General features: G+C 34.0%; 1 protein-coding gene across 2 annotated transcripts; it reads left to right on the top strand.

Annotated features, from left to right (window-relative positions):
- The first annotated feature begins 1422 nt into the window (after positions 1 to 1422).
- LOC128238462 (uracil phosphoribosyltransferase homolog) lies at positions 1423 to 16091 on the top strand. Of its 2 annotated transcripts, none has more exons than XM_052954405.1 (7): positions 1423 to 1607; positions 2880 to 2922; positions 4252 to 4321; positions 4513 to 4575; positions 5106 to 5264; positions 7056 to 7154; positions 10720 to 16091. In XM_052954405.1, the coding sequence occupies exons 1-7, from the start codon at positions 1480 to 1482 to the stop codon at positions 10824 to 10826; spliced, it is 669 nt and encodes a 222-aa protein (XP_052810365.1). In that variant the 5' UTR covers positions 1423 to 1479; the 3' UTR covers positions 10827 to 16091. The 2 variants fall into 2 exon arrangements, with proteins under 2 accessions (XP_052810365.1, XP_052810364.1); XM_052954404.1 differs by having other exon boundaries at positions 5106 to 5267.
- The last annotated feature ends 923 nt before the right edge of the window (positions 16092 to 17014 follow it).

The raw sequence follows: 17014 nt of genomic DNA, 5'->3' as shown, positions 1-17014 counted from the left end.
AGCCAATAGGTTGTTAATTATAGAACATTTTAATGACATAATTTATTCAAAAACAGCTACCTAAAGCAAACTATCTCATATTGTATTCCCAAAATAAGCGCATGTCCCAATCAATAAGTTACAAACAAAATTTACAAGATTTGCATATTAAAGCATTAATAGCCAGCTGAAGATAAACTCTCAATGTTAAATTAAATGGCAAAGTATTCCTTAAACTTGATATAAAATCGAAAGCATATATAAATTGTTAAACTTTTATTATAAGTAAAATCCAGATAAATGTCAAAAACTTTTATAGCATAAGATAAACGGAAAAATATCGTAACATGTACCCAACAGCCGGCATTCATTCCTGACTTCCGGTTTAGTATGTTGGTTGAACCCCTTACAATATGTACGTCTGATTTTTTTTTATTTGTCACCTTTTCAATTTGTGTTCATCTCATTCTATGTGTGTTGTTCATGCCATGGCCAAAGGCTTAAAAATATAATTGCCGATATTGCCAATAAAACTTACCTTAATTCTATCAAATATTGCAATATTCTAATTATTTCATTTTAAATTTTTATTTTATTTAAAGGCGCACTTACTTAATTATTGTTGACTTATAATAATAATAATAATAATAATAATAATAATAATAATAATAATAATAATAATAATAATAATAATAATAATAATAATAATAACTTTATTTAAAGAAGGTAACACATTAAGACATAGGCATCATATTATAAACAAACATAACACACGACTTATTTACAATGTGGCCTTCTGAAAGAACATACACACGCACACACACATAAATGCTTAGAATGAAAACGTAAGCATAAATTTATGTTATTTCAAAAGGGTACGTATTAAAATGTTATACGAAAACATAAAGAAACATGAATATAATACATTAAATATAAGATCAATGCCGAACAATACATCAATTTGTACCTAAAGGTTAACAAATCGTATCATTAAAATTTATTAACTGAGTAAGTAGGACAGTCAAGACTTACCTTATTTTTCTCAGGTATTGCATTATTTTAATGATTTCATTTTTAAATCATTTTTATTTTAATTATACGTTGACTTAATCTGATTACTTACCCTGTTGACTTATATCTATCAAATATTGCAATATGTTTTTTGTGTCGTTTTTAAATTTCCATTAATTGAAATTTTGCTTTGACTTACTTTGATTGTATATGAATATCCGAAATGACTCGTGTCCTTCCAATAGGATGTTCTATTTAGAAAGTAGTGGGTGGATTAAAATTAAATCGGAACATTTGGTCCGGTGAATTATGATGTTTTCTGTTAAATTCCGTGGAAGGTTATGGGAGCGGAATTACTGCCGCCTGACCTACACCAGTATTTCAGTGAACCGGATACCGGAAAATACACTTATCTGGTAGAAAACTGTTCTGTGTTACACCGGAAACGCATGCAAAATCAAAACAATTTTGGGCAATAAAAGAGATACAATGGAACCTGATATAATTCACGATTCATTGAAAAAAGAAAATTATGAAGACATTGATTTTGGATCAAATTTTATTCGTCTGAAAGCAAATGATAATGTCCGGGAGCTCCAGACAGTTTTAAGAGATAGGTAAGTGACTGCTAACCAACTTTACAAAGCCATGAAACCTGTCACTAGTGTCGGGGAGAAATAAATTCAGTGACGCATAAGTGCTAACATTACCTTTGATAAAGATTTGTGTGTGATTCAAACTAGAAGTTTGTAACATTCTGGTTAAGCTTAAGAAAATCAAAAATGACAAAAATAAAGTTAATTTCGGCATAAAAATTAAAAAGATTTTGATTTTTGTGAAGATAACATTTTGATTAAAATAACGAAAATATGGTTAATTTTAGTAAAAATTGTTATATTATCGAAAATAAGATTTTAATGAAATTGCGACAGTAGGGTTCTTTTTGGTGAAATTAAAAGTTATTTTAGTGGGAATACACTTTTGATGAAATTGTGAAAGTTAGGTAATTTTTGGAGAAAAAGTTATTTTTCGTGAACATAAGATTTTGATGAAAATAACGATAAAAAGGTTAATTTTGGTGAAGAGTTTGATTACAGTATGAAAGTTGGGTAATTTTTGGTGAAGATAAAGTAACTTTAGCGAAAATAAGATTTTGATACAATCCAGTAATGTAAGTAGGGTAATTTTTGGCAAATTCTCAAGAGTGGGGAAATTTCTTTTTCTTCAAAATAACACTATTTTTAATAGGTATATTAACCTCAAATATCTCATATGATTATAGGATTTTAATTTCCAATTTGTGTGTTCTGAAAACCTTTTTACTTCCAAGAGATGTTTTTCTTGAATACAGTATCATTTTGCGTTATCATACAAAGTTTATGGATTTTGGTTTGTACTAACCCTTATTTCTGTGTATTTAAATGCAAAAAATAAAAGTAAAACTGAAATTTGCCTCAAAATCCTTTATTTTGCATGTTTAACAAATTTCAAGACAGATACATGTACCTCTTTTTAAAGGCTGACTTGTCTTTTGATAAAATATTTATGTCTGAAGTGCACACCGCATTGAGAACCAGAATTAAGGGGGCAAAAGCTTTTCGCACAAAATACAAAGTAAAGTTGAATCATTAGAACTTAACATGCTAACAAAATGTGCCGATTATACGCTATGTTTTGGTGTAATTTTTATTTATTTTTTGCTTTTTTTTAAAGATAAGACCCAATGGCTTTTGCAAAAAAAACCCATTTGTTTTCTTACACAGTTTTTATTTTTTGGAACACGAGCATACATTTAAATCTGTGAGATAGTCCTGAGTTAAGGTCACCTATTTTAAAACATTGGTATGTCATGTTTTTTAGTGTGGAAATTTATATATTTTTGTCTTCAGATCCACTTCTCGCAGTGACTTTGTGTTCTATGCAGACCGACTTGTGAGTGAAAAATAATAGCTTTTACATTGTATTAGTTTGAGTGTGATCAGCTTTTATGTTTTTGGCATTTTTGTGTAGAAGCCGAAAAATTTAATCTTTGCCAACATAAAGATCAGCTCTGTAATTTTATATTCTCTTTAAACATACATATTGCACATGTTGCCTTGGACAAGCACACATAATTATTTAGTAACAAGGGCTGGTTTGAATAATTGTTCAGTTATGCGCCTTTTGACAAAACAGCAACAGCAGCAACGTTGTGTATTCTGTGATTGGGTATTGGTGTTCGTTAGTGAGCACAATTTACTCATGAGAATTGGATGTAGAGGGAAATATTTTAGTAATTCGGTAATCTGCATATGTATTAAGTCCCTATCGTGTATGATTGTATGTCGAGTGTTATGTATCTGTACACAAGGAAAGATAAGTGATAGTATACAATCCAACAGATCAATGTATTAATTGGTTTTCCATTTATTGAATATTCTATCCCTATTATGTAAAATATATTTTTAGGTAATGTTTTTCTTTTTTCAAATTTCACCAACCAAATGCCTATTTCTTTGGTTAAGTGCTGCAAAAGGAGATAGGTGCATGCACAGGGGGCAGTAACAAAAAAGCTATACAATATATATGTTTCAAGTCAGTATGCTAGTAAATCATAAACCTATTGTCAAGAATTATAGCTCCCAACCAGCAAGCAAAAATCTATGCCATTAATGTCCATTATTTTTTTATTTAATCACTGCCCCTAAATTGTAGAACATGTTACAATGATGAAAAGCAATTCGGGCCATGGGATGCAATCCAGGCCATGGGATAAAGTATCGTAACTATACTTTCTGTTTGCATGAGAAAATGACATTAAAGTTGTCTGACATTTGCAAAGAATGCACTCTCACAGTGAAGTCAGTCAGTTGAGATGGAGGATGCCATTTTAGATGAAGAAACATGATATGTTTTGTCTTTTTGTATGTATTCAGTTTTAAGCAAAACACTAATACAATGTGGCTGTGAAATTCATGATTTAGAAGCACAAATTACATCCAAAATGTAGAACTTACCAGTGTCTAAAAATTTACATTGATATTTTAATGATCTTGTTATAATTATTCATTTGCATGGTTGAAATTTTGGGCACGTGGAAAGTAACACACTTGACTGGTCATGTTACTCATATATATTGAGTTGACTGGTTATGTTACTCATATATATTGAGTTGACTGGTTATGTTACTCATATATTGAGTTGACTGGTTATGTTACTCATATATATTGAGCTGACTGGTTATGTTACTCATATATTGAGTCGACTGGTTGTGTGTTTCAGATCCGACTGGTTGTGGAAGAAGGGCTGAATCAGTTACCGTACAGAGAATGTCAAGTTACGACACCAACAGGTAAAAGATTTGGATACCAAAAATACACAACAAGTACAGAAACAATGCAAACTGTTTTACTTGATTTTCATTTCAAGGCAAAATTGGAATTCAATTTTTATAGTCAAAATAACACTTTTTCTAAATCAGAAAAGCCCATATTCAAGATGGTGGTAAAAAAACACTGTTGTAGCAAAATCTATTCCTTTCAGGCTGCAAATATGATGGCCTTGCTTACGAGAAGGGAAACTGCTGTGTTAGTATCATGAGGAGCGGTGAGTGAAGGAGTTATTAGAATTGTTTGATTTCAAAGATGGCTGTTGCCTGATATGAATAGTCGCTTGAATCTTGTACTGCTGTGAAAAAAGTTGCCATAATAGGGATGGAACCCAAGAAGTATTTATTGTGATTCTTATCCTTTTCCTTATGTGCCTTAGATGTAATTTCATTCAGTTTATTGGCCAGTTATTTGTACAGTCTATTCAAAACACTCAGATTATACTCTTAAACATTTTAGTATAAAGTAATAAGCATTGTATTGTGACCCTTTGTCATAAAGGACCAAGAACCCCAGCTGAAAAATATTAGGGAAAACCTTGCTTTCAATGATTTTCCCTGGAATGACAAGTCAATGTTGTAGTTGAAATTTGGAACAGCTGTTTTGATTTAAAATCATTTCTTAGTGAACTGCTTGTTTTAACAAGATTGCATTTTAAGTATTAAAATCATTTTTTTTTTATTCCAAATCTCTTTCAATGGCATTAAATATTGTCACTTAAAAATAGAAATACAAATGTTTCTTTAGGTGAGGCTATGGAACAAAGTGTACGAGATTGCTGTCGATCGATTCGTATCGGGAAAATCCTTATCCACAGTGATGAAGACACACATGACGCGAGAGTCGTATACTCCAAACTTCCACCCGACATTGCCAACAGAAAAGTTCTGCTGCTCTACCCTATTGGTAGTAAGTCTGTTATGGCTGAACCATATCGGCATATACCATACACATTCTACCTTGACTCTTTTTACCATCATGTTAAAATTTGATGGCTGGTGAATCCATATAGTTTTGGTATCATTTGAATGAGAATTGCTTGCTGATTACAATAATCTGTAAAATGAATGACTCAAAATATATCATCCATAAAATGATCACATTTTGTAATGATTTTTAACCAGGTTTTCACAAAGTGAAACCTGATTATTAGAATGACAAACATCATTGTTCGGGCGGCCGGTCAGGCGGCATCAAACTCACCTATGAGACTGAATAATTTCAGGAAGGGTTGTCAAAACTTGGTCATTAGGAAGAGTTTATGGATACCTTTCATGGGATTGCGTTTCGGCTCCCAAGGGTCAAGGTCACTGTTACTTAAAATAGAAAAACGGTTGAAACTGAATAACTGTAGTTAGGATTGACATATCTAGACCCAACTTGGAATAAAAGAAGAGTTTATGGATACCTTTCATGGGATTGCGTTTAGGGTCGCTATGATCATGGTCAAGGTCAGTGTTACTCAAAATAGAAACACAGTTGAAACTGAATAACTTTAGTCAGGGTTCCCATATATTGACCAAACTTGGTATAAAGGAAGAAATTATGGAGACCTTTCATGGGATTGTGTTTGGGGTCTCTAGGGTCAAGGTCACTGTTACTAGAAATAGAAGAGTGGCTGAAACTGAATAAACTTAGTCAGGGTTCACATATCTTAACCAAACTTGGTTAATAGGAAGAGTGTATGGATGCCTTTCATATGATTGTGTATAGGGCTTCTAGGGTCAAGGTCACTGTTACTAAAAATAGAGGAATGGTTGAAACTGAATAACTTTAGTCAGGGTTCATATATCTTGACCAAGCTTGGTCTACAGGAAGAGTTAATGGAGACCTTTCATGGGATTGCATTTGGGGTCCCTAGGGTCAAGGTCACTGTTATTAAAAATAGATAACCATTTGGTACTGAACAACTTTAGTAAGAGTTGACATATTGTGACTAAATTGGTATGTAGGAAGAGTTTATGGAGATCTTTTATAGGATTGCATTTGTGGCCCCAAGGTTCAAGGTCACTGTTACTAAAATAGATAACAGTTTGGTACCGAACAACTTTAGTTAGGTTTGACATATTGTGATCAACTTAGTATGTAGGAAGAGTTTATGGAGGACTACCATTGGATTGCTTTTGGTGCCCCTTGCAGGGTCAAGGTCAAGGTCACTGTTACTGAAAATAATAAGAAAAACAGTAAAAACCGAATCACTCAACGAAGGCTGAAGTTTTTCTGTCAGTCATTGGAAACCTTGTTTTGTTGAGGCATTTCTTGTTGTTGTTTCAATTGCATTGCCTATTGTGCGATTTTATAAGGCCAAAATAGCTTGTTTGTAATATTATTTTAAATTAACTATAACTTATTCTTTCTATTTGTGTATCTGATAACTTATATTAATTATAAGGCATAGGTTTGTCTTCAGAAAATTGCAAAGGCTTAAAGGTCAATGTCATTGTTAATGATATTTGTATATCTGTCGCCATAATTAACAAAAATGTTTTGACCTGGGACTATGAAACTATTAGTTGATGGTACTTGACTCGTTAATGACCCTAATCATTTTGGAGGTCAGTGAGCCCAAGGTCAGTGACAATGACAATGCATTTATTCTTAAAACACCTTAATGCAGTCATATTTCTGACAAAGCTGAGTTCAGAGAGCATGATTTTTTTACTTTGCCAAACTAACAAAGATATATTTATGTGCCAGGTACAGGGAACACTGTGATAAAGGCCCTGAATGTGCTCAAAGAAAACAAAGTTGAGGAAAGGAATGTGGTCTTACTGAATCTCTTCATCACTCCACAAGGTAATGCTGGAAATTTATATGTGCAATTAGATAAGGGCTATTCCAGTAAAACATATTACCAATGGTGGGAAGGCAATTTTTATAGTACCTGGGCGGTTCTTTTTTCGCTTATTTGGACCCCAAAAGGGTAAATTTGCTTCTGTAGGTGGGTAGTTTAATGAAGAATTGCCTTCCCCTGTGGGATTTTTAGTTTAAGATTAATCCTGAACTGAGATTTAGAGCATTTAGTTCAGTTGTAAAGATTGTTTTTTGCTCAGACATTCGCATAAAAAACAATGGAAAATACCAAATGAATATTTAATGACTTTTGAAATAATCAAACGCTTTTGGCATGATATCCTCATAGTAACAGGTCCCTTGGTATGTTTCAGGATTGAGATTTTTTAACTCCTGAGAATTTTGTGTGGAGCTTTACATATTTTATTGCATGGAGAAAAATGTTGTCAGAATTTCCTAAAAAATAATTAATTTGAAAATGTAACTTTGTCAGAGGGAATTGTTGAATGGTATATGTGTCTGCCATTCACCTAAGAGGTTGTGGGTTTGATCCCCACCAGGAGTACCTTCTCATGGCCTATAAAAATATATACCAGTAATGGTTTCTACCTAACTCTCTCCTGATTCCTTGAGCTCTCAGCTTTTGTCACATTCTATTTTGCATAAACTATAAAAAATGTGATTATATTGAATAATTATCTGATGCTACAGTAAAGGATGACTAACCTATCATGCCGAGGAGATATTCTCAATGATAAAATTGATAAGTTCAGGGATGTGATTTGTTAAAATAAAATAAAAAATAAATACTGTGAAATCATTAATGTTCGTGGGGCATTAATGTTCGTGGTTTTCGTGGGTTGGGTGATCCACGAATTCAAGATCCCACGAAATATAAACCCTTTATTTACTTTTTCAATTGCCTTGTTACGTACATACTCTAGTATATTCTTAACAGAGGTCGCAGTATACAGTGTTAAAACCTGTCTCACTGTATAACTTACGATCATTATTCTGTTAATATATTATAACTGTCTTTAACAAATAATGAACCAAATCAATTAAATGTGTTTTATGCAGCAAATGACAGTTATAAGCACATGGTTAAACGTGTGCTGTTAATGAAAATCTCCAAGTTTACAAGATGTGCGTGATGAGTGTCCATACTCGATTTTTTTATTTAATGAAATAATTAATCGATTACTAGTACATTGAAGGTTACTAAGCACCGAACGTGACAATATACGCACCTTTTCGGTGTTTTCACAGTTTGCAAAATTCTTAATTGGCATTTAATGGCCTTTATTCCCAATTAAATCGATAAGTGACATGGGTATATGCACTAATTGGCATGTCGTACCACATTAGCGAGTGTCATAAACCGAGTGACGTTGAAGACGGAAATCACGGGCCAGCGCGTGGATATTATGCAGACGATCGCATCTTCGATTTTTTTTTTCAAAAATGAAAATCCAAGAATTCAAGTACCTACGAAATTGTTTTTTTCGGCAAAGCACGAAATTTCATGCCCACGAACATCAATGATTTCACAGTAATATAAAAATGAGTAAAAAATGCACTACATGCTTCCAGTTGTTACTTTATTCTTTATTTGTTGTTTGTATTGACCCTGGGGTTTGCTTCAAATATGACATTCCCTGAAGTTTTCATATGGCAATACATTATTATGCCCCCCTTCGAAGAAGAGGGGTATATTGCTTTGCACAGGCATGTCGGTCGGTCGGTCGGTCGGTCCGTCGGTAGACCAAAGCTTGTCCGAGTGATAACTCAACAATTCCTGGACGTATGGTCATCAAACTTAACATGAAGGTTGGGCCTGACTAGTAGATGACCCCTATTGATTTTAGGGCTCATCGGGTCAAAGGTCAAGGTCACAGTGACCTTTAATGGTAAAATAATTTTAAAGCTTGTCCAAGTGATAACTCAACAATGCCTAGACCTATGGTCATCAAACTTGATATGGAAGTTGGGCCTGACCATTAGATGACCCCTATTGTTTTTGGGGGTCATCGGGTCAAAGATCAAGGTCATAGTGACATTGAATGGTTAGAGGTAGTCCGAGTGATAACTCAACAATGCCTGCACCCATGGCCCTCATAATTGACTTGGAGGTTGGGCCTGACCAGTAGATGAACCCTATTGTTTTTGGGGGTCATCGGACCAAAGGTCAAGGTCACAGTGTCCTTGAATGGTAAAAGGTTGTCCATGTGATAACTCGACAATGCCTACACCCATGGCCCTCAAACTTGACTTGGAGGTTGGGCCTGACCAGTAGATGACCCCTATTGTTTTTGGGGGTCATCAGGCCAAAGGTCAAGGTCACAGTGACCTTAAATGGTAAAAGGTTGTCCATGTGATAACTCGACAATGCCTACACCCATGGCCCTCAAACTTGACTTGGAGGTTGGGCCTGACCAGTAGATGATCCCTATTGTTTTTGGGGGTCATCGGGCCAAAGGTCAAGGTCACAGTGACCTTGAATGGTAAAAGTTTGTCTGAGTGATAACTTGACAATGCCTGCACCCATTGCCATCAAACTTGAATTGGAGGTTGGGCCTGACCAGTACATGGCCCCTTTTGATTTTAGGGGTCATTGGGCCAAAGGTCAAGGTAACAGTGACTTTGAACGATAAAAGGTTGCCTGAGTGATAACTCAACAATGCCTGCGCCCATGGCCCTCAAACTTGACTTGAAGGTTGGGCCTGACCAGTAGATGACCCCTATTGATTTAAGGGGTCAGAGGTCAAGGTCACAGTGACCTTGAAAGCAAACTCGACAATTCCTGGACCTATGGTCATCAAACTTGACATGAAGGTTGGGCCTGACCAGTAGATGACCCCTCTTGACTTTGGGGGTCATCAGGCCAAGGTCAAGGTCACAGTAACCTTTAACGCAAAAAAGTTAACAAATCTTCTCCCAGTGATATCTCAACAATGCCTGAATCTATGATCATCAAACTTGACATGTAAGTTGGGCCTGACCAGGAGATGACCCTTATTGATTTTAGGAGTCATTGGGTCAAAGGTCAGTTTCACAGTGACCTTGAATGCGAAAATGTTTCAAGTGTTAATTGGACAATGCCTGCGCCCATGGCCCTCAAACTTGACTTGGAGTTGTGTCTGACCTGTAGATGACCCCTTATAATTTAAGGGGTCATTGGATCAAAGGTCAAGGTTACAGTGACCTTGAACCAAAAATGCTTGTCTGTGTGATAACTTGTCAATGCCTGCACCCATGGCCCTCAAACTTAACATTTAGATTTTTGGTGACCAGCTGATGACTACTGTGGATTTTGAGGTCAAAGGTCATGGTCATAACACACTCTATCCTCAAACTTTGAATGGTCATAATCTATAAACTGCCTCAATGGCATACAATGTTAGCGACAAATCAGCTGTCATTTCGGTCCATGCATATTTAATTCAATTGTCAATATAATCCTGACAACATGGCGCTCAGGGGGGGCATAATGTTTGACAAACATCTCTTGTTCTTTTTTAGTTTACAAATATTGAAAACTAATCGTGTAAACTTTAATTTTCAACAGCTGTTAAAGCACTGATCGACAAGTTCCCAGATTTGACGATTTTGACGTCAGAAGTGCATCCTGTGGCCCCAAATCATTTCGGACAGAAATACTTTGGCACTGCGTAACATCTCTCCAAGCCTGAATCTCATGTGTTCAACTATTATTTTACATTTTTACATGTATATGTACGAGCATGATTCTGTTTTGCCATTGTAAGTGAGGTTGGCCTATGTATTGTGTTGTGCCATATGAAATGAAGTGTGTGTCTTATTCCCTAGAAATTGTGCTTTGTCATAGGAAGTGTGATTTGTCATGGAGCAGGGCTTATATTATAGGAATTGTTAAGCCATACAGTAGTCATTTGTAATGGCAAGTGTGATATGTAATAGTAAGGATGTGTTTGTGTGCTGAGAAATTGTTTTTATCAGTATATGTTATTCTTTTGTATGTGAGTAGTGTATTGTTTTCTGAAGTATGACTCCTGTATTTGATCTGCTTTGGGGTGGGATTAATGAATTGTGTGTATGGTTAAGTGAATGGAAGAAAATATCTTGAAATGTGAGAAGATTAGAGATGAAGCTCTTCATTTTACATGTTCATAATATAATTTTATCATTTCTTTTGATAACATATGCTTGTATTGCATTTTATTAAATGCTTTCTTGTGGTTTATAGAGATTTATCAGTGAAATAAATATGATATTCCACTGTTTAAAATTTGATATTTTTCACTCTTGAAATTTTAGCCTGTAAAGCTGTTCAAATCAACATGTGTATCATGAATATTAATAAGCTGATTTGCATACACGAATGCTTCATGGAAAAATGAATGAATGTCACAGGGGTTCTTTTATCCAATAGGATTTAAGCATTTACTAGCACCTGCTCAAAGTTGTAATAATTTCTTACATGTGCATACAGTTTGCCACATTTTCTAATAAACTTCAATTAAATGACTTTGGATACCACCATTAGGTATATAATAAAAAGAAAAATGGTTTGTTTCAGTTTAAGATTGCAATATATTTCACCTTGTAACCACCAAATGTAAATGCGTCTGCTCATGGAATATAACTTTTGCTGCTATATAAATTATTATATTACACAGGAACAAGCAATTTTCCTCTCTATACCTCTCACCTTATTGCAATAACTCAATAACTGCATATAGAAATAGAAGTAGAGATTTGGTTATTGCACTAAGGTGACAATATATTTAAACTATTGGCTCATGTAATAAGTTATGAAACATTCTAAAGTAGACTGGTAAAATCATTATTTCAGGGATGTGATCTGTCAGCTGATTCGTGTGTATCCGCGAATCTTATTGCTCCAGGGATTTTTTTAAAGCTGCACTCTCTCCCATTTACAACTTTTTTTATTTTTTGTTTTGGTAAGAGCAAATTTTTGTGTAAATATCTGCAAACCAATGATAAAAGATTGCTGACAAAAGATCAGATCTCAGATATGCATATTTCCATTCAAAAATCAATGTTTTATGGCTTAAACCGTTACTAACAGGGTGTTTTGAATTTCAATTTTTGAACTTAAATATAAAAATCTGCGATCTAATTTTTGTCAGCAGTCTTATATCATTTATTTTCATGGATTTTCGCAATAATTGGTTCTTTCCAAGACAAAAATAAAAAACCTTCAATTTGTGGGAGTTCCTTATAAAACTTATTAAAAAAAGTGAACAGATTTTGATTTTTACTTTATTTGGTGTTGATATTGACACTAAAGTTTGGTTTGAATTTAAAGTCAGGAGACCCCTCAAAAGGGCTCCTAAAAATTATGTTTCATCCCCTTTAACCCCCCTTGGCGGCATAGAGTGTCCCCTTATCCCACTGCCAAAATGGTTTCAGCCCCCTAAGCTGTCTGGTCAATCACATCCCTGATATTTATGTAGCTTTTCTTGTGAGTAATATTTCTGTATTGTTTCATGGTTCTACATGAAATATTATTACAGTGTAATAAACTTTCAATAAACTATTATGATTTTGTGTCCTTGTACTTTACTGTACAGGTGGAAATATTCATATCTTCAATTGTGTGAGTGCTTAAATTCACTGAAGTTATTTAAGCTTATTATATTATACATATTATTAAATGTTATAAATTGACAATATTTTTGCTCATAATGCTTAAAGTCAAAAATTGTAAAAATTAATATGAAAAAACAACAATTATTGATTTGCGTGATAACTTTGTTATAAATGTAGGCTTGCTTCAACTTTGATAACTGGTTTTGAAAAATGCAACGCTTTCCATAAATATTGAAATCATATACATTAGGTGATCAGTTTTAACTTCCATCAAGAGGTCGGGTGTTTGGGTTCCAACCAGGGAAGAAATCTTAAAATAGACACAAATACTTACCCTAACCCTTGTCCTGGAAAAGAGAAACTCAAAATCAACTTATTATCAGCCTGTGGCTGTCTTTGAAATCTAATTAAACTTGGTTTGTTATATGATTGAATAATGAGTTAACCAAAAAAAAGGTTTTGTCTGACACTAGTATTAAACATATAGTATTTAACAGATGTTGTGACATCTTGAAATAAAATCCCTGGGTTTTATGCTGGGGGTCAAAGGTTGAAAATTAATGAGAATCTAAAAAAAAATAACATAAGATTGTATACCCTTTTTGTGGCTAAGAGATGAAAACATTAGGGGAATCCACAACTTATTGTATGAAGGGTTGCTTTTATTTTAAATGAGGCAAAAATTCGGTATAATGGTTGTAATGTAAATGAATACAGTAATTTTGCAATAATGATAATTGATGTATTTGTATTATTAGTCCAGTAAGTTGATCTCAGGCAACTTGTGTTATTATACATACCAATATTCAATATTATGATGTATGTTTGCAAATACAATGTATTTGACCAACTTGGATTATTTTTGACATACCGCTATAATATAATTGAGAAATAGAAATTATGAATTTTAGATGAGTTGTTTTAAGATTTATGACTCAACTTGTATGAAAGACAATTTTACTCCTCTATTTTTTACGAAGATGTACAAAATTCAGCCATATGATGTTCAACATTTCTCTCTTTTGTAGCTCAACTATTTGAAGAATAAGGAGAGCTATCCTAGTCACCCGAGCGTCGGTGTCAGCGTCAGCGTAAGCACTTATGTTAAAGTTTGCGTACCACCTCAAATATTTTCAAAGTCCATTGACATCTGGCTTTGAAACTTAGCACACTTGTTCACCATAATGCCCCCAACCTGTACACAGGAGGTGGTAACTTTATCAAACATTTTGACAAAAAAATGCTCCTTTTTCGACTTAAAATTTACGTTAAAGTTTGCGTACCACCTCAAATATTTTCAAAGTCCATTGACATCTGGCTTTGAAAGTTAGCACGCTTGTTCACCATCATGCTCCCAACGTGTACACAGGAGAAGGTAACTCTATCAAGCATTTTGACAAAAAATGCCCCTTTTTCGACTTTAAATTTATGTTAAAGTTTGCTTACTACCTCAAATATTTTCCAATTCAATTTATGTAAATATCTCAGCACATCATGTAATGCATTGAAATCTAATCCAACAGTGAACCATGCATGTTGCGCCAAAACTTTTCAATCCATACGCTGAAAAGCGGCGGAAAAGTCGAGCGCGCTGTCTCTGTGACAGCTCTTGTTTGAAGGTTATTTAACATAAATACCATATTTTCCATTCATATAAGTTGTTGAACGTTATTATTCAACAATACTACTGCCAAACAACATACATCAAAGTTTTAAAGCATGAAGGGTTCTGTCTGTCGACTCAAAAATTGGAGGAGGGATTTTGTCTTTCACCCATATGATTATTATGATGTATGTTAGTGCTGACTGTTAAAAGTCTGCCTTAACACATGTTGACATTTGAATATATTCCATCATGCTAAATGTTTTGTTTTTGTTTAAGAGCGAATGTAGAAAATACCAGCTTTTGTTCATAACTCAGTAAAAAGAATTTGTATATTTTTTGCATTTTTCTTTTAATCATTACAATACACAGCAAATTTTTTTGATTCAGTACCTACGAGGGATTTTCAACAATGTGCTGCTTCTGTTGTAAATCTCTTCTAGGTAAGAAATTGATTTAGGGTTCTTAATGAAATTCTCCATGATTTTGATCATACATGTATGATTATATTGTTTAAACAGTAGTCTGAAAATCGGACTCTATTTGCTATCGATAATCGAATCGAATCGAACCAAGCATTTCGATTTACTATCGGACAATAATCGAAAGTTCATAATATCAGTAACGAATACATTCTTTATACATAGTATAATCATGACCATTGAAATGGTTAAACCTGGAATCAGTACATGTAAATTTCCGTCTTTAACAACTTCTCTTAAGTTTTAAACTTTAAATGAATTCAACGAGAATTTACTGGAAAGAAAATTGACATTTACTCGACTTTTATCACAAAGCAAAAAACAATACGTAGTTTCCCGAAGTAACATTTACCACATCGATTTTGGCCAACCACTATCGATTATTGCCGACATAGCATTGTCAGCTGCGATTTATCGATTGTACTCGATAATCGTTTCATCACTATTAAACAGTCAAACCCCATTGGCTGGAACTCCCAAGGACAGGTGAAAATACCTTGAGCCTTGTGGAATTCGAGCCAAGCAGAAATGCTTATCTTGAGAATATAGAAATCGTCCCTCACATCCATTTCGAGCCAACAAGGAATACGAGCCATGAGAGTTTGAGCCAATAGGGATCGACTGTAGACAAAATAATTTTTAAGCCGTCTATACCCATATACAGCTCATTACCATTCCTCCCCATTTAATGATGAATGTAGTGAAATGAAGAGGGTTGTTTAGTATCTTATCTTATTTTTGTTAATCTGTGTGAAAGATTCGGCCCCATTTCTCAAAAAATCTTAAGTTATGTTTTTGCATATGACCAAACTACAGACTTAAATTTTATTTTACTACTACGGTAATGAAAAATAGTTTATTGCGATTTACATGAAAATAATTCACTTGAAAAGACTCAAGAATTTTTCAAAATGAAATTATAGCTCAAATGATACGAAAATAAAAATAAATAGTGTGCTTAGTTTGAGCCAGTTATAAAGGACTTAAGATTGTTTGAGAATGTTTGGCCCGATTATACAATATTTTTTAAATACAAGAAGATTTGGTATCTATTTTTTGTCATTAATTTATGTGTTTTGAATGTTCATGCATCCTATATAATTGTCAGCATTGTGAAAATAAACTTGGTTCTCCATTGTGTAAGATCATTATTATGTTATTGTCTTTAATATGAAAAACAGTCAGATGTATTTACAATGTCATATTCCGGGCGGGATCAGTTAAATATTGTCATATTGGGAAAATAAAATATGAAATACCTGTATTTGTCATCTTTCTTCGCATGGGAAAGCCTTGTACACAATCAACTAGTCTTATTAACTTCTCTTCAGACAAATAAGTCAAAGATGTGCATGATAGGAAATAGTTCCATTTTGATGTCATACTCTTTAAGGGACACAATATCAGTGTGTGTATACCACGTGATAAAGTGCGTCATAAATGCTACGTCGGAAGGCAATATTCTGATTTGAAAAAGGACTTTAAACAAGGATAACTTCACTATTTCTTCACAATTTTAAATGAAACATAGCGCAGTCTACGCCGCTTACGGAGCCCCACCTTCGGTCTTTTACCAGAGTTTGATTGCGAGTTTAGTTCCTTAAAACACTTCGACAAACCTTTTCACAATACGGCCGTCTGATGTAGCACTGTCAAAACATTATTTTGGAAACCGGTTTGTCGAAGTGTTTGATGAAACTAATGACCTCATCAAATTTCGGAAATAAAACGAATGTGGGGCTCTTTAAGCGGCATAGACTGCCCATTGTTTCATTTAAAATGGTGTTGTAAATGAAAAGTTATCTTTAATTTAAGTCTTCATGTTAAGCAAAATATTGCCTTCCGACGTAGCATATATGACGTAATTTATCACGTGGTATACACACACTGAATGTAGGTTGATGCAAACATTTTTAGTGCAATATGTTTTACTTGACTTGAATGATTAAATTTAAATAAAAGTTCATGAGTTGTTAGCTGATAAAAAAATGTTATTTTCACACTTATTTGACTGGGGGATTTTTGGCCACGTTTTTTTTTATACAGGCTATTATTTTATACATCTAGCCAATTATGAAGGGAGTATGTTGAGTCACCCTTTCGTTGGTTGGTTGGTCGGTCAGGCTGTTGCAATTTTTCCTTTTCCATAGCGAACTTGAAAACCATGGGATGGACTTTAATAC

This window comes from Mya arenaria, chromosome 6 (genome assembly GCF_026914265.1).
Source record: "Mya arenaria isolate MELC-2E11 chromosome 6, ASM2691426v1".
Lineage (NCBI taxonomy): Eukaryota > Metazoa > Mollusca > Bivalvia > Myida > Myidae > Mya > Mya arenaria.
Note: the sequence above shows the minus strand (reverse complement) of the source record. Positions and strands in the feature narration are given on the sequence as shown.